Source organism: Cryptotermes secundus, unplaced genomic scaffold (assembly GCF_002891405.2).
Source record: "Cryptotermes secundus unplaced genomic scaffold, Csec_1.0 scaffold46, whole genome shotgun sequence".
In the NCBI taxonomy this organism is placed as follows: Eukaryota; Metazoa; Arthropoda; class Insecta; order Blattodea; family Kalotermitidae; genus Cryptotermes; species Cryptotermes secundus.
Genome location: NW_019726221.1, coordinates 1,178,609 through 1,196,903, shown reverse-complemented (window position 1 = coordinate 1,196,903; position 18,295 = coordinate 1,178,609). Strand labels below are relative to the sequence as shown.

General features: G+C 41.6%; 1 protein-coding gene across 2 annotated transcripts in view; it reads left to right on the top strand.

Moving 5' to 3' along the window:
• The first annotated feature begins 11,780 nt into the window (after nt 1-11,780).
• LOC111863857 overlaps nt 11,781-18,295 on the top strand; it is a 36,995-nt gene continuing 30,480 nt past the window's right edge. For both annotated transcript variants that reach the window (XM_033751229.1, XM_023850608.1), the window contains exons 1-4: nt 11,781-11,843; nt 12,040-12,147; nt 12,818-14,115; nt 15,582-15,659. In XM_033751229.1, coding sequence (XP_033607120.1) covers nt 11,819-11,843; nt 12,040-12,147; nt 12,818-14,115; nt 15,582-15,659 — 1,509 coding nt within the window. In that variant the 5' untranslated portion in view covers nt 11,781-11,818. The remainder of the gene's footprint in view (nt 11,844-12,039; nt 12,148-12,817; nt 14,116-15,581; nt 15,660-18,295) is intronic.

Genomic DNA, 18,295 nt, shown 5'->3' with positions numbered 1-18,295 from the left:
TAGATTTACGGCACGTAAAAGAACCTCATGTCTCTCGGAGACCTCTGAGCTAAATTACAGGCCCTTTCCCGCCCAAGTAGTCTCCAGTGCCTCTGGTGGATGGGGGAAGCATCACGGTACCAGGGGCCGACCTCATTGGCTCTACGGGGGCTGATGGCACGCACCGTTACCAGTAGGGTATGGCGACAGTAGAAATTAAAAGGGGGACGCACAATGGACCAATAACTGGTCTAAGTACATGGGGAAACCAACCCCCTCTCATAATACATACATACAATACATATTTCTAGGTTGGTAACCCCTCTTGAAATAATTTATTCCTCCGTAATGTTCTTGTTCTTACTGTTCCTTGCAAGCTCATCTATTTTGTCTTTCATATATTCCCTCGTTTTATTCCTGAAAAGCCTGCTGGTTTCTCATCTTATACCATTCAGATTATCCCCAGATAGTTCACTTGGATCCTGTAACCACTGCAGTTTGGCTTGTTTCCTTTGGTCTAATAATTTTCAGCATCCTTTGTCAAAACATGGCTTATGCTTCTTCAGTTCGTAGTAACCTAGACTCTCTTTAGCAGAAATTTTGGTATTCTCTCTAATAGTTTCCCAAGTAACAATCAAGTAACAAAGTAACATCCCGAAGCAAAAAGATTGGGCCAAGCGGGAAAGAATTCTAGGGATTTTAAGAATTCTTACTTCAAATAACGAAACATAATTTTACACAATTAACGACGAATCAAATAAGAAAGCTACTGTGGTGTGTGAAAAACTTTTAGTGAACCGACACTCTGGGTAATTTTAACTATTTGTAATTATTTTAATTAACTGGAACGTGGCTATCTTGGACAAAGTGAAGTTTTGTGTGTTGGTGATTTCTTTTTCTACTATAAATGCCTCTGATGATGGCTCCGTGGTGAGCCGAAACATGTAAGGCAGGTGGTGACGAGGTGGAAAACTTAAAAAAGTGTCACATTTGACGGAAGGAACTTGATTGTTAATTGGTTAGTGTGACGGACCAGAATGAAAGACCTTAAAGTTTCCCAAGCTTTATTAATATCCACATCAGTGTCTGAGTTTTCCAAAGTTGTGAACCAATTTGAGATTTCAACACGATACTGCTCTTTACCCTCTACCTTGTTCAATTTCTTGAGATTGAACCTCTCCATATGAACTCTGTGCACTGTTTGCTTACTCACTGTCAGTGTCTCCCCAACTTCTGCCACCACCAGATATTGGTCCGTAATACAGTCTGCTGCCCTGAACAATCGGACATCAAGTACACTTGAATGCCATCTCCTACCCATCAAAATATGGTCAGTTTTGTTCTGCATCTTTCCATCAGGAGATATCCAAATAAATTCATGATTATTACAATGTGGGAACTGTATTTTTGACAATGACATTTTTGGATGGGGCAATGTTTACTACTCTGACTTCATTATCATTACTAATTTCATGCAAACTCTCATTCCCAATTGTTGGTTTGAAAATATCATACCTACTTACTTTGGCATTGAAATCTCCTAACAACATTTTCATATGGTACTTTGGGAATTTATCAAATACATGTTGTAATTCTTCATAGAACCTGTCCTTTATATCGTCAACTTTATCTTCTTTTGGGACATGAACATTCAGAATGATGATATCACACCAGAGACCTCTTAGTATTATGAATGACATCCTCTCACTAATGAACTATATCCTCTTAACTGCTGATATGATTCTCTTATGCACCAAAAAATGTGTACTTAATTCGTGATTTTCATTCCCTTTCCATTGAAAAATGTATATTCACCTGCTGATTCAGTGCCACGTTCACTCAATCTGACCTCCTGTACCCCCATTAAATGTAACATATATTTTTAGATTTCTTCCGCCACTCCCCTCAGCGAACCTGTCTATACATTATTGCTAGTGGGGTGGGACTAAGTACCTTGTACTGCGGCCACTTCTGGCCTATTGTACCATGCCTGTACATACTTCTAACATTCCAAATACCAGATCTCATATACATTTTTTTTTTCACTTGGGTCATTTAACCAAGGTATCTATTAGGTCCGAGGCTTCTTGCAGATGTTTGTAACAAGCTTATTTTTTTACAGCAAAAACTTGTTAGCCCAACCCCAAAGCTGGAGGACCACCCTTGTCGTCTATCCGCGACTGCTTATTCAATATATTCACAGTCACCCTCCATACCTGGAGGACATCTCCACCATCTGCAACCCGAGGATGTGCCATGCCATGGTGACAAATGACCCACCTAACATGTACATTTTCTGGCGACCTGTTTAATTCTGTCCTCTTTCCCGACTTGGGCATTAAAATCTCCTATTACTAATAGTATATCATGCTTAGGTATTCTACCTACTATACAGTATTCTGAAGGTCTTCCTAAAATACTTCTGTCATTTCATTGTCTTTATCTTCAGTTGTTGCATGCACATTCACTATATTAATATTGTAATATTTACCTTTTATTCTCATCTTGCATCTTTCATTAAATGGCTCAAATCCTAGTATGCTACCCATTAGCTCTTTCATCGCTAAAAATCGGGTCCCATCTGTTTTTACTTACAGCTATAGTATAACATATAAGTTCGTCTTGTAATCTTTGCAACCATTGCTTGCACATTTCCCAACTACAACATTTCCCTCACGTTCCTTGTACCTACAGTTACTTTCAAGTCACCATCTAGTCTCCTGACCAGTGGGTGCTTGGCGGCAAAGCGGCTGAAACATCGAGTACCGAGTGGAGCTTACTCGCCGCGTGGTGTAATATTCAATTATTGCGTCATAGCCGGCGAATTGTCACCCCTTAGTATGCTGCAGTAAGTTATGCCCGCCTCTACACACTGAGATGGTTGCAAAGCCTCCAGCGAACTGCTGTGGGGGACCTAAGCTGTCTGGCTAACTCTGCCAGGGTGACAGAATTTGTCATATAGTGCAATAAGACTCAACCTGCAGGTTTCGTCAACATGGAAGCCACAGAATGCATACGGAGTAAGCGTGATGGTTTAGGTTCCGAATTGTAGTACCGATTCATATCTGTGATTTTGAAGCCTATTTCCGACATTGTCACAGTGATGTGCAGTAAACTGGTCAATGTGTTACTGAACATCTAACACGCCATCTGCTTCTCGCGCTATTCTCGGTAACAAAGCACAGACGTTTCCTCAGGCTACAGGCTGTGGATTGGAATCCTCCTCGGATGACCAATCTTCCTTTCCACTCAATGTGCTAGTTTCTTGCTGCTGCTTCTTCGACGTACTCTTCGGCCCTGAAGATGGAGCCAATATGTTTCTCTGAAAAGTCGGTGAATTTTCCGTACTACACGGCGACACGTCCCGGAAGACGGTACTCCTTTTTTTCAGTTTCGTGTTACCCATTTCGCTTCATTGGTTTCAATTGGAATATTAATATTGTTACTTCCTATGCAACGGTCTGTTCTAGCGTTTCCATAGAACACCATAGAAGTCCAATCTTTTAAGTTTGATCCGGTTAATCCGAACTGATCCCACTTCTGACACCAGTTGTCACGTGTTGGGTATTGCACGCAACAAATAACTAATCGTGGGTCTCGGCTTCAGTGGATCTCTATTGGACGCTTCACATATACACTTTACAACTATTAGCACTTGCAGTATTACAATTACTGCTTACACAACATCTCGGCCAATACTTCTGTAGCTCCAACTATCTTCAGTGGCAGCTTCCCGAAGACTGACTTCTTCGGCGGTTAACACCAGACTGACTTCTTCTTGTCGAAGCTGGGCTATTTATACCTCGGCGGTTGCTATACAATGAGCCATTGTTATAACCGTGGAAACTCATCTCTATGCAATGCTCACTGTTAGAATTACAGTATCGCTATTGTTACTGCCTCTGCAATGGTCTGTTCTAGCGTTTCCATAGAAGTGACTCTTCTGGATTCCAAACACGTTACAATATGTTACTCATTAAGTGTATCCTGGTGTTTAAATCGTGTTGAATCGTGTTGGTCGTAGACAGTAAGGTGCACCTGCTGAAAATAGCGTTGTGTTGACAGGAATGCAATAAATGCTCTCTATATTAATAGATTGCCTTCATTTAGAATATTAATAGATTAAAAGACAGCCCGAACCAGGTTTAATGTACATACTGAGAAACTTCATAACTTGTAGACTTCGCGAAGTGTAATTAGAATGAAGTCAATGAGGATGTGATAGACAGGGCATGTAGCACGAACTGGGGAGAAGCGGAATGCATATAAGATATTGGTGGGAAAGTGTTGGGAACTGAGACTCCTTTCCCCTTTAATTCCTTGACTTATGATCCATGACTGCATATGCGTTTGCTCTACTAGTTCCTGTGTGTTATTTGCCTGGCAGTAGCGACGTTACCCCGGAAACGCTACAGTGAGAGCTCAGGTACCATTGCTTAGTAACGGCGAATAAACAGTCGTTGCTATGTAAGGTCTTGGTGGAAGTAAAATATTGTTATATAACGCTTCAAAGTCGGAATCGTGGACTCAGCGCGACGCGATTACTCATGCGTTGCCAGTAATCACTTCCCCGCTGTGACGCAACAGCAGAGGAGCTGTGCTAGGCAACGAGACAGTAAACACTTCTCTGCTGTGACGTAACAGTAGATGTGCTGCTGGAGGGGACATTTCCCACTTGTTCGATTTGAAGTGTAACAAGCATAGCTGGGGAAGTGGTGCCGACAGAGGACAGTGGTGTTTACAGAAGCCAGTGCTTAGCCAGCACGGACAGTTCGACATTTTAGTGAGAATAGTTGACATGAAAGGACCGACTGTGAAACGACTTGTTCAACATTTGTGTTATAGTTAGGTTCAATTGTAGTCACGGCGTTCAGCAATAAAGTGACGTCACAAGAATACGCCCCTCGATGTCTTGTTTCACGACAGAAAACTCGAAGGATAGAGACCAATAGGAAGACCAACACGTAGGTGTGTGGGATCTACCCACATTGAGTCGAACGCTAGCAAATCAGCGCTGACCACGGCAGCTCCAACGCACATTGCTTCGCGCGCCGGCTAGCGACAACGTGCCTCTGACATGTTAGCCGCCAATCACAGTCCATGAACCATCCGTTGCTAAGCAACGACTCGGAAAACACGTTCCCGCGGAGACAGATTCTGAGCGACCATCTCTGCGGGGGGAGGGCGATGTGAGGGCCACCCACATCGAATCAAGCGCTAGCCAATCAGCGCGGATCACTGCGCCTTCAACGTCCCTCCGACACGCTAGTCGCCAATCACAGTCTAGGAACCATCCGTTGCTAAGTAACGTCTCGGCAAACACGTTTCCGGGGAGAAAGATTCTGAGGTATACACCCCGTTGCTAGGTAAAGCCTATAACAATAAGTGACAAGACTAGACGTCTGTTGTTAGGGAGTAGACACCGAGAAGACAGCACAGAAGCGTTACTAAGCAACGGATAACGAATGCACAACAGGCTGGAATACTGGTAGTGTTTTAATTGTTGTAAGAGGCTCGTCCGTGTTTTCATCTTAGCAACAATAAATATTACAGAAGTTTACTACATGGTTGTCTCTTCAAGCATCGACAATCCCAAAGGTGGGTGGGGATACATTAAAACGGATCTTAGAGAGATAGGATGAGGAGGTGTGGAGTGGATTGGTCTGGCTTAGGACAGAGACCAGTGGAGGGCTCTTGTGAACACGCTAATGAACCCTCGGGTACTGTAAAATGTTGGAAAATTCTTGAGTACCTGCACAACTGGCGGCTTATCAAGAAGCGCTCAGCCCCATGGAGTTAGTTTGTTTTTTCTCGTCCCCTTTTTACAGATCTTGGTAACAGGAGTTTCACTGCGGATACATATTGTCACGTGATGGGTATGTAACGCGACAAATAACTTCACGCCGTTTTGGATCTACCGAATTTATTGAACACTCGCTCTCACAATTACACCACTACTGCCATCTGCAGTATCACAATTACTTCTCCTGCTGGAGTCATTTCCATTCACTCGATACAACTCATACCGAATACTAGTAACTCTGGTTACACTGACGAATACTCCTCGTTATGTAACTTCCGCACTGACAACACAGAAAACAGTTACGTGATAGCTACCCTGTTGCGTGACGTCATGTTTACCGATTGCCAAGCAACAGTCTCTGCAAGGAGACGCCTGTTGCAACGTAGTAACCGCGGTGTTATGTCACTGTGGGAAGTGCTGTTACGTCACCGCGGGGGAGGCGGAGTGTTTACCGAGCGTTGCGTAATGATGGAAGGAGTGGGGGTATGTGACGTCACTCGCGAGAACACAGAGTTCACATGACCCCTATTTCCTGTTGCGCCATCCACGTCACAATATTTTAGTACATTCTCGTACGATTAACAGGGTAAAGCCGCGATTAATAGTGTAATGTGTTATATGTTGTCCATCGCTGAGCAACGAAACAATGGAAATTGTTGAGACGGTTGCGTAGCAACGAGTGTTCATTGCGTAACAACGCTCGGTAAACACCCCTCCCCGCTAGGCTGTGACGTCACGCAACAGGGGCGTCCGTGCAGCAACTGTTGCTAGGCAATCGGTAAACACGTTTTCCGTGTGATCAGTGCGGAAGCTACATAACGAGAGTACTCGTCAGTGCTGAGGCAGTTACGAGTTACGAGCAGCTGAGAGCGGCGGAAGCAGTCTCAGTGGAGTCAGGAATGCCAAGCGTGATTTAGAAGACTTAATATGTGCGACAGTGCTTGCAGCAGTGGATTAGAAGATCTGGTGTATGTAAGTCAGCGACGGAGCTTTATTAGAGTGTAATTGAAGGAGTGCGTGTAACCAATCTGTTAATAAATCAGAACTAGAACCCGTCATTTCGTCACGTGTACCCCACCTACACGTGACAATAGATTCTCTAGCACTGTTAAAATTACCAATACATGGCACATGCACTCTTTGTGAAGACTGACTGTCGAATTACTGAACGACAGTAGTGCAACTAAATAAGTAAAGTAAAGCTATCCCAGTACCAGGCCGTGAAGGCCCATAGGGTTGTGAGACGTTGAGGGTCCCACATTATCTAAACAATCGGCTCATAGATGGCGGTAAGGTTGTCAGCCTTACGCGCCGGCCGCGCTTTACTTCCCAGGAAAATTATTTAATTAATTCCTGGTACTCATTTCTGTTAGAGGCTGAGTAAACCCCAGGGCCTAGTGCGGCTGGAAGGATTAGGTCAACTGAAAAGAATCCAATGACCTCATCGGGACTTGAACCCGCGACCTTCCGGCTTGTAGCATAGCCCCTCAACCAACTACGCTACCAGTTGGCCCCGCAACTAAATAAGACAGCATTGAATGACTGAATGCTGGCGTGCGCTACTGTAAGGTGCTATTCCAGTAGCCTGAAGAGAATACTAGTAATGAACAAAAACCTCATTCATGGATAGCCGGGATGCGAACCCAAACCATCCCAAGTAAGGTATAGGGGCTTCCCACCGCGGCGGCCCGGGTTCGATCCCGGGTCTGGTCAAGTGGGATTTGTGGTGGACAAAGTGGCGCTGGGGCGGGTTTCCTCCGAGTACTTCGGTTTCCCCTGCCAATCTTCATGCCACCAAATTCTCCATCATCATAATCGCCCGGGGCAGGCTACAATAGGCCAATCAGTGGCCGCCGTGCCGAGTGGACGAAGTTGGACTCCACCCCTCACTAAGCGAAATGGTACAGGGGTGACATGCACTCAACCACAAAGTCTTACCTTGAAACATTGTCTTCTGAGATATAATGCCATGTCATCATCATCATCAGTAATCTGTCGGACGACAGGTCCACAGTCTCTTCCAAAACAGTTTCTCCACTTAATGCGATCTTCTGTTTTTGGAAAGAGACTATCCAGGAAAAGTGATAATGTGGTAGTTTTTCCATTTGCTTTCCACATCGCAGTACAACAGCCGTTCAAACCACTCTGGTCACGCCTGTTGCTATACGAACTTGAACCATCTCGAGCATCATTTGCTCTGTGCTTCAAGTCGCTGCTGATGACGCTGCTTCCGGCATCAGTTTTTGGTTTTTGGTGTCTCTCTTCGTCTGATGCCTACCCTTTGATCTGTCCAGCAAGGGAGGCCCTGACAGTAGCTGCGCTACCGCTGGTTTAGCTGTCAGGGTCCTTGGCATACTCAAACCCCCTCACCACGATAAGGTGTGACACCAACGAGGGGGAATGCCATGTAGGCCGTCAAAAATCAACCGACATTTCGGAGAAACATGTTCTACTTCCTACCTGCTTCATGTTGATTTCTTGGCTTATTCTTCGCCCATGAAGATGGAAGTGACATGTTTCTCCCCAACCTCGGCTGACTTTCAGCAGACGGCGCTATATCCCATAAGATACCAGTCATAACCTCAAATCTCGCATGCTTTCCTTGCTCGGTTCCAGCCTCAGTGCACCGTCGAATGTGCGACTTTTCTGATAAGTTAGCTGGTATGTGTCCCGACTGAAAGGAAGAGCTAAGTATGTAGTTGTAATGAACGATGCAAAACACTTGTGGGATTGTCGATGCTGTAAAAGACAACCACGTAAAACTGTAACAATTGTATACCGTGTAAGATTTGAGGCTTTCACGGCGGTGACTATGAAGAAAGTAGTCTTCTGGGATTTGGCACCGTGTATATGTGGTGTTAACCGACGTTTCGGAGGAACGTATCGCCTCCATCTTCAGGGTAGAAGAAAAGGTATAAGAAATCTGCAAGCGACAAGACCGTGAGAACGGTAAAGCTTTTACCGTTCTCACGGTCTTGTCGCTTGCAGATTTCTTATACCTTTTCTTCTACCCTGAAGATGGAGGCGATACGTTCCTCCGAAACGTCGGTTAACACCACATATACACGGTGCCAAATCCCAGAAGACTACTTTCTTCAATTGTATACCGTATTTACGCACGTATAGGCCGCACATTTTTTGCCAAAAATTCAAGAGGAAAACTGGGGTGCGGCTTATATTCGAAATATTCGAAATCACACTTCATTTAAAAAAAAATATATATTCATAATTAGTAATACAGGGTGTAATACTCCTGAAATAATATTCCAAGAAAATTATTTTTTCTATAATTTGTCTGAAAATTGTGCTGCGGCCTATACATGCGTAAATACGGTATATTAAATTGTATAAATTGAATGTACAGAAGAGCTGCAAAGCTATTTGGAATGTCAAAAGTTGGCTGGTCCTTAAAAGGGCAGTTTGTTCCACTGTGAATGCGCTGGTAGAATTTGCACCTTTATAGTAGACCAAGTCTTTAGGGCCGTTCAGCTGGGTTTTTCAGGCTGCGTGCGCCTGTGGAAACAGCTGCCTACGGAGCGATGAGGTAAATTTTTTTAATTGACCTTATCCTTGCAGCCGCACTATGGCCCTGGGGTCGACTCAGCCTCTAACAGAAATGAGTACCAGGAATATTCCTGGGGGCCAGCATGTAGGGCTCACAACCTTACCGCCATCTATGACCACATTGACTAGAAAATGTGGGAACCTCAACATCTCACAACCCTATGGGCCTCCACGGCCAATTACAGGGATACTTTTACTTTTTACTTAATATTTTTTATTAGGTTTTTTTCGTCCATACACATTATACGGATGATTTTTAACTGATGCAGGACTGCCTTTCTCCTCAAGTTCCTTCAAATTTTAATTGGTGTTCTGCAAGTTTCGCATTTGCGTTGTTAGATACATTACATAGCGTAGTGCTGTAACTTCCTTTCTTATATATTTGACTTATAATTAATTAATATTTAAGGATGCCTAACTGAAAAAGTAAACCACTGAATCTTACTGACATTCGTTTGGATTTGTACGCTCCTGTGGTAATTTCTGTATTTAAAATCGTTGTTATGATGGCTTTAAGACTGAGACGTGAAATGAAAAGTAGGTAGATGCTTGCTTCTCACTGCGGAGTCGCTCGTGTGAAATTTGTGCTGGACAAAGTGGCGCTGGAACAGATCTTCCACGCAGTTTCTTCGGTTTTCCCCTGTTAATCGTTATCCCACCATTTGTCCATACTGATCTGTCACAGGTGAGGTATGCCACAGTCCTGACCAGACAGCACATATCACACGCTCCACGGTCATTAGGTGCGGCTTCACCTTTGATCCGGCACTTTGTTACGGAGTGAGGAAGTTGAAGTTTTTGTTTTGTTGTAACGATGCTGTATCTTCATATGACTTTCGGTCAGTATGTACACTCACGTGTCAAGCATGTATTTATGAGGCTGCATTCTTGTCGGTCAATTAAGTTCAAGGTACTGAGTACTACTAGTGCAATAAAAATGCAATGCCCAACCATTCCTGTTGCGCAAAAGTTTCGAAACGTGTAACATTTCCTTTGCGCGAAAGAATTCCAAGGTCACATTTCCAGGCAAATGTACTCGATCATATTCGTTTAAACTAGGTTCTTCGCTGTAAATGGAGACTTTCGTTGGCCATTGCATCGTAAGTTCATTTAAATTTAATTTTGTGTTATTGCAATGAAAGACTAGTCTAAATTTGTTAAAAAGTGTACTTCGAACCCCCTCTTTGTGATTTGTGTTTCGTATAGTCCGTTATATACATACAAACTTTGAAGAGCTTCTTTAAGGTCTAAAATGTCGTTTCTGTGCATTCATTTTCGCCCTTATGGAAATGCACACACGGTCGATTTTTCAGTATCTTGGCAACCTTCCCAAACAGTATGGAAGTGTGCAGTTTTTGTACTAAATCCTTCGTGGCTGTTGACGCTACAAGATACGGTTGGGTCGTTCTAAATACTGTTTGTGCGCATGAGCCTTGAATGTATAGCTTATCCATGTAAAAATCAGCATTCAACAATATACTGTTACAATTGTTGGCTGGGGTGGATAGTACGTTTTGAAACCAAGGTAGACCCTTGTGTCATACTTCCTACGGGGCTTTAGGGTGTATCACTTAATTACAAACGGGGATGTATGGCAAAAACAATTTAAGTAGTTCTACAGTTGCGGAATTAGATGTCAAAACGAGGACAGAGACGGGTTTCCGACATACTGCATTAAAGTAAGGGAGGAGTGTGTACAGTGGGAAGAATTAGTTGGGCCGGAAGTACATCTTTCATTAACAACGAAGGAAGAGTAAACAGGATCTGAAAACTGTTCTCGTATTTTCGGATATCGTCATGATATAACTTTCTAGTATTCCATTATGATCGCGTAGTGAGGATGATAATGCTACTCGTACGTTTCTGAAAAAATGACCAATTTCGTCAACAATGGGGGCAGCCATTTTGTATTCCGGGCCAACTTAAGAGATTACAAGCAAGATCGTATGGTAATGCATTCTTCGTAGGGTCATTAATTGTCATATCCAACATATTTTAGGGCTGGCCTTTTAAAATAAAATTACAATAACGCTTACATTTATGATTTTGTAAACAGCACCGATAATCAATAGGATAAGAGGTTAGGTTAGTGTATTGATTTTTATAATTATCGTTTCATTGAACATTAATATTTAATGCCATAACAGAGAATAAATATTTTGGAAAAATTTGAAAATATCCTTTCGTTTTGTCTCAGGACAAGTAAATAGGGCCCAAGCATTTGACTTCAGGAGTCACATTTGGAAATATCGTGTCAATATATATATATATATGCATGCGTTCAGGAAAGACCTTGGAAACGTATGTTCTAGCCTCACTGCGAGGTACACAAAAATATCTTGTGACGTCATCACAACGATGGCGTAGTCTTTTTGTTGTAGCCACATGGCACGCTGTGATTGGCTAGTGTCTAGCTACGACCGCCATTTGACGAGAATGACTCACAAGTGAAGAAAAACGGGTATTCAGAAAATGGGTGCCCTGTATGCGAGGCTAGGTGAGGCATTTTCCCTTGGCTTTCAAAACGAAGGGAAGAAATGTGTGACGTTCTATACATGAATAGAAAAAAGTGGACATAGCAATACGTATGATAACTTTACTAAGTGTTGTGTTATCGTGTAAGAGTTATGCTGAATGTACCGTAAGAGAGAAGCGGTAGCTGTTTTATGCTATTACTGTTTATAATTTTACAGTCGCTCATCTCATTTCAATTGTTACATGGCTGAAGCAACGTGAAAGTATAATGGCGTTACCCTCGGTTGCCGCCTTACCAACCAGTGCCAAGCCAACAACATTACCAGGTAGGATTAGTTAAGTTAGGAAATATTACGAATATTGTAAACAGGAAACGAACTGTAATGTTATTGATATTTATTTTAATCCATAAGAAATCAATAAAGCGTTAATACGTGAAGTTTATCCACACCAAGGTTCGTTGATCACATAGGCCTATCACCGCGAAAATTTGTGTTCGCATATTTATATATACACCCTGAATAGCGGAATGTCAATAAAATAGGTTTATGTACGCTTATGAAAATCTAGCGGTTAGGGATATATTAGATGTTCATATGTGTTGCCCGTACAACAACAGAAAACCTTGACCTCATTATATCACAGATGCTTATGTCATAGAATTATAGTATCTGTCAAATAAAAACATGTCCAGCCCAGAGCTTTATTAAGCAGGATCAGAACCGAGATTTGAAGCAAGTTAGCGAGTTACATGAAGCAGGATCTGAAGCGTGATTTGTTGAAGTATGCTGCTCTTGTTCAAAGGAGATATGGTTGAAGTGAAACAACTGCAGATTAGGTTATAATGTGGGGTTTGGTTTTTAGACAGCTTTGTTAAAATATTTTGCTTGTGTACTGCATGTGTGAGAGGTGGAACATTTACATCCTTGTAATGGATGTTGTTAACTGTGTATATAAAATGTTTTCTGATATTGATGGGCTGGTTATTTTGTCTAGGCCTTGAGAACGTGGCAATTAAACAAGAGAGGCCAGATGAGGCAGAAATCAGAGAATTGGCAGCAAAAATGGTGGAAGCAAATAAGGCGAAGATGGCTTCCGGGGCAACCCGTCCAGTTGGACAGGGTGGCCAACAACACATAGTACAACCAGGACAGCCCGGGATATTGAACTACCTTTCACGTGGATCAAATGGTCAAACTAAACCAAGTAGTGAAAAGGATAAGAAATCTGGGACAGGGGGGGAATCAGACAGAACGTCACCTTCTGATGAAGATAGTGTGAGAGGCAGGTTTGGCTGGGTAACACTTGGTAAATGTCATATTCCTTTTATTTTCCGCTCTGGTGAAAAGTATTGTGCAGTGCGGATGGTGGAAATGAAACTTCTTAATAAGTACCTGAGTTATCTACATTCAGACATTTATAGCTGCACCTGTATCCGTAGTTATTACATTACGGAACCAGAAGCAAGACTTTTGAATGAGGTGAATATGAGGCACTGCGAAAGTCAATTTGGGCGAGAGTTGTTTACATCCAAAGACTTAGTTGTGCGCTTGCAGGATGCAGGAGAGTTTTATAACTTTCTGGATGTCTGTTACAACAAACTTCTCCTTAGCTCAAGTAATCCCAAGGACAAATGTGGTTTTATCCGCATCAATGGTGAATCTGTGGTTCCATATACTGTGCGAGATGGATTCAAGTATGTTCCACTTTTCTATTTTGAAGGTGAAACAGATAACTTGAAACTTAAAGCAGAGAGGTTAGAAGGGTGGGACTTAGCATATCTAAAATTTTGTTGTAAAGTGCAAGGAATTCGCAATGAACTGTTTGCCAGTGAGACATGTTCAGTTATAAGTCTGAGTGATATTAAAAGTTACTTTCCGCCGGGGACTGTGTTTGAAGATTATTGGCCAAGCAAAGTAGTAGATTCACAGCTTTTGCTTGCAAGCAATAAAGGTAGTACAGCTGTTACAAGTGCAGGAATGTGGACTAAGCAGCCTGGTTTACCACCAACGCAGCAGCAACATTCCGTCGTCACAAATGCCACTCTTCACCATCCAGTGACAGCTGGGAATAAAATAGTGACTACCCTTTCCCAACCTGCCACACAGCAAAGGACAGCTACCCTTTCCTCTGCCACCGTTTCGTCTCCAGTCAATTTGAGTGCAGCAACTGTTCAGGCAGTGTGTAATGGTTGGGCAGGTCTTGTTGGTGGGCAGCCAGCGTTTCAGCCAGGAATGGTTCCACAGCCTGCACAAGTTATCCGAATGTCACAGCCACCCATCTCAATGCATAGTGTAAGTTTTCTGTTTTAACAGAGTTGCATTTGAGTAGAGGCAAATGGTGACAAGTGTACTGATTTAATAAATTGATGCTGTGTGTGAAATTTAACTTGGGAAGTGTGACTGTACTGACTCATAAAATGAAAGTGCTCATGTAGTCACATTGCCATAAAAATAGACCAGTTTGATTACCTTATTATTCATTTTACATGTGTAGTGAGTAATATCTTTTTTCTTTCCTTATATGCCTTTTTGGTATTGCCACCTCTCGTTATTTAATATATCAGCTGAAAAAATGAGGGAAATGCCTGTTCTAAGACATACTCTTTGTCACGTTTAAAAAATTTCTGAAATCAGGGTACATCTGGCATTTGACAGAGTTTAAGAATTGATGTTGGCAAATTATATTATAGGACTAAAGTGTAAAGAAAATCGTGCCCATAACACTAGTCATGGGACAGTAACAGCAAAAGAGATTTCAAAAGTATTTCTGTGTATTTACATTATAAATGTCATTATGTGTGACTGTATATAAATGGCTGTGGGGTCTTGGAGGCAGAACATACTAAATAACTTTAGTACAAAGTGCTGAGATTAGGAGGAAACTTCGTAATGCTGAAGGTATGCCGGTTACTTATTTGGCCTTACGCCTCATATCTTGATCTAGCTCTAGTCAGTCAGATCCAGAAGAGGACATATGAAGTTCTGTTTGGAACCACTTCAAAAATACACACCCTCAGTCTGTGGCTTGAAACTTGTTGAAGTAGCGCAAGAAACAGAAATGTAAAGTGAGACAAAGACACACAATTTTACAGAAAATGCTTAGAGTGATTACAGGCTGCCCTTAAGCATATCCCGCGTCTTTGAAGAAATCCCAGCAAAACATACTGAAGTAGTCGCGCCCCCTTTCTCATTCGTGCAGCTTCTGCATTGGGAGATATGTTCCTCTACACTTTCCTTTTACATTCTCAGAATAAGAGGAAACAACAGTGTTGCAAATATGCTGGCTACTTATTCAGCTGTATCGTATGTAGTTAGCACATTGTAGATGTACACAAATGTCATGAATTAAATCCTTAGTTATAAGGGAAAGTTAGGGAAATAACTGACAGCCACACATGACAACGTAGTCTTATTCGTAGGTTTCCTTCCCCGTTCTTTACTGCATTATTTTCAAGTGACCAGTAATTATCTCCCAATTTATCATTGTTTTGTTGTTATTTTTCTTTTAATATGTTGGGACCCCATTTAATGTCCTGCTTTAAGGTTTTCCCCCATTAGGCATATACTATATTTCAGTGTACTCAGTATTATCAATGTCAAAGTATCATCTCTGTTTAACATTTTCCTCAGTTTTACATTCACATCTATTGCCCTCAAAAGAAACCATAAATGGAGTTTCAGTCTGTGAGGTTATGATTACATTTTGTTTTGATATGTGAAGCTTTTCTAAGATGATAATATTTCTGTTCTCTTTTCAGCTAAGCCCCACGAGTAACAGTGTTCCAAGAACTTACAACCCGGTTCGGCCAAGACCTGCTCCCCAGTATTATCCACAGGTTGGTAAGCAGTGAGCCACTTCGACAGAGTCAGAATATTTTGTAGGAACAAGGGAAATACTAGCACACAGTTACATCAGGTTGTAAACAATGTCTGACATTTTACCATGTTAACTGCATGGCGCTCTCCTTTCTTTGTGCGTATCATTGATTTATCTTGTGAAGACATCTGGTGTGCCTGTGTCTTATTCACAGTAGTGCCTTTGATAGTATGTTTTTATGACAAATTGTATTGAAACATGCTTTTGATTAGATTAAATTGAAGTTGTCGGCATTATGCAACCCTTGCAATGTGGTTGTATGTCTGTTGTGCATCCCCTTTAGAAGATTAGCCCTGTAGCAGTCTCATATTTCAAATTCTATATTTTTTCGTAATGTTTTCAGTCCCAGTAGCATCTGTGCTACTGGCTTACCTTCCATCCCAGCCACTGTAAGCAGTACGCTAGCCTTTGGCAGTAAAGAAATGAATAGAAGACCTTCATTATATGCATCCTGTTGTGTATAATAATTAACAGAAAAAGGTTTTGCTGTTGACAGAACAATATTTAATTAAATAACTCAAGTTAACTCTCAACAGATGGTTTATTTCAGTGGTTACTGCATGTTTTGGTCCTCACAGGACCATCATGAGGTAGTTCTACAAATACATCTGAAATTAATTGAATGCTTAATATGGATCCATATTGGTGTAATATACAGGGTGTTTCACGACTTTGGGGCATAACTGCAGGAGGTGATTTCCTAGGTCTTTGTGATCAAAAAAGTTTATATAAACATGTGTCCGGTTTTGGACGGTTACGGAGTTAGACCGTTTTTTCATTCCCATACACACCCTCGTGTGAACCGCGTCTGTCAGCTGGCGAGTCACTATTTTTAGCCAGCTACAGACAGAGCATTCTCGTTATCTTGACACTTGAGATGTACCTAAGGTGGGGAGGGTTGGTATGTCTGGCGCGGTTCACAGCCAAGCGGCAGCCTGTGTTGCGGCCGGCGGTGGCATTTTCGCAAATCAGCTCTAAGCACCAATAAATTCAAATTAAAGGTAATTTCACGAAGTTAACTTTACATTCATACTTTAAATGCATCATGTATTATGCTTGTTTATTATTTTGTTCCGTTTATTGTCAGTAATCGTTACCTTCTATTCTGAGTTTAAAACGGTCATAACTCTGTAACTGTCCAAATTCGGACACATGTTTATATGAACTTTTTTGATCACAAAGACCTAGGAAATCACCTCCTGCAATTATGCCCTAAAGTCGTGAAACACCCTGTATAACAGTCATAGTACACTCATGTATATACCGTAAAGGATTCCCTCTTTTTCCAAAACATTAAAACAATTTTGTGATCCCTGTTCATTTATTCATCTACCCCCCTTATCTCGCTAGACCTTTCTCCTTTATCCCTTTTATTTGTCCATCCTGTCATCAGTCCTTTCACCATATGCAGGCAATGCCACATTGGATATTCCCTGCATATGAAAGGAAGTGGCTCTTATTTATATTTAGATGGTTCAGTTATCCTTTTGCTAATGAAGATAAACAAGTTTTTCACTGTAGTATGCTGTTTGTTATGCTGACTTCTATATTTATACAAACCTGGTCATGGGTACATTTTTTGACAATTTATGAACCGTCTAGGGATTTCTGAGGTATATGTTCAAGCCTAGCATAGTTTCTCTTCACTGAACATGCATTATTTTGATACACTTTCCGGTTTCTTCAGTAGTGACGATATGTGTCTTGGCTTTTGGAAATTCAAATAAAGAGAGGTAATTGGTGAATATTTGAAAGCATGAATGAGTCAATCTAATGATCAGCACCTATACACAAAATGTTAAAATTTAATAATAGGTTTCAAGGTTTCACGTTTGAAGTAGAATTTGCTGTGTTCATTGCACAGTGATATATGTATGCCAAAGTTTTATTTACGTGTGGGTATCCCCCCCCCCAAAAAATTATTCAGTTTGAATATGAAATAGGCCTATGTGTGATGTTTGGCAGCACTAAATGAAACCAATTAAGTAACAGACTTTAACACCATGGAGTTAGTCTTTCTTATGAAGCCACCAGTATCTCACTTACTCAAGGATTTCCCAACATTTTATGGAAACCAGAGATTCATTAGCACATTCACAAGAGCTTGCCAGTGGTCCCTATCCTAAGCCAGATCATTCCAGTCCATACCACCCAATCCACTTTCTCTAGGATCCATTTTAATATTATCCTCTCACCTATGTCTAGGACTTCCTAGTGGTCTCTTCTAAATTTCCCAGCAAAAATCTATATGCATTTTCCTTTGTGTCATGCATGCTATATGCCTTGCCCATTTTATTCTTGACTTGATTATTCAAATTATATTTGGCAAAGAGTACATGTTATGCAGCTCCCCATATACAGTTTTCTTCAGCCTTCTCCTCCATCCATCTTTAGCCCAAGTATTCTCAAAATTCTGTTCTCAGATACCTTCAGCCAATGTTCTTAATGTCAGAGACCAATTCTCACACCCATACAAAACTACAGGCAGATTATAGTTTTGTGTATTTTAATTTTTACGTTTTTAGACAGATGAGAAGACAAAAAGATTCTGAACGGAATGGAAGTAAGCATTTCCTAATGAATCAAATACTGATT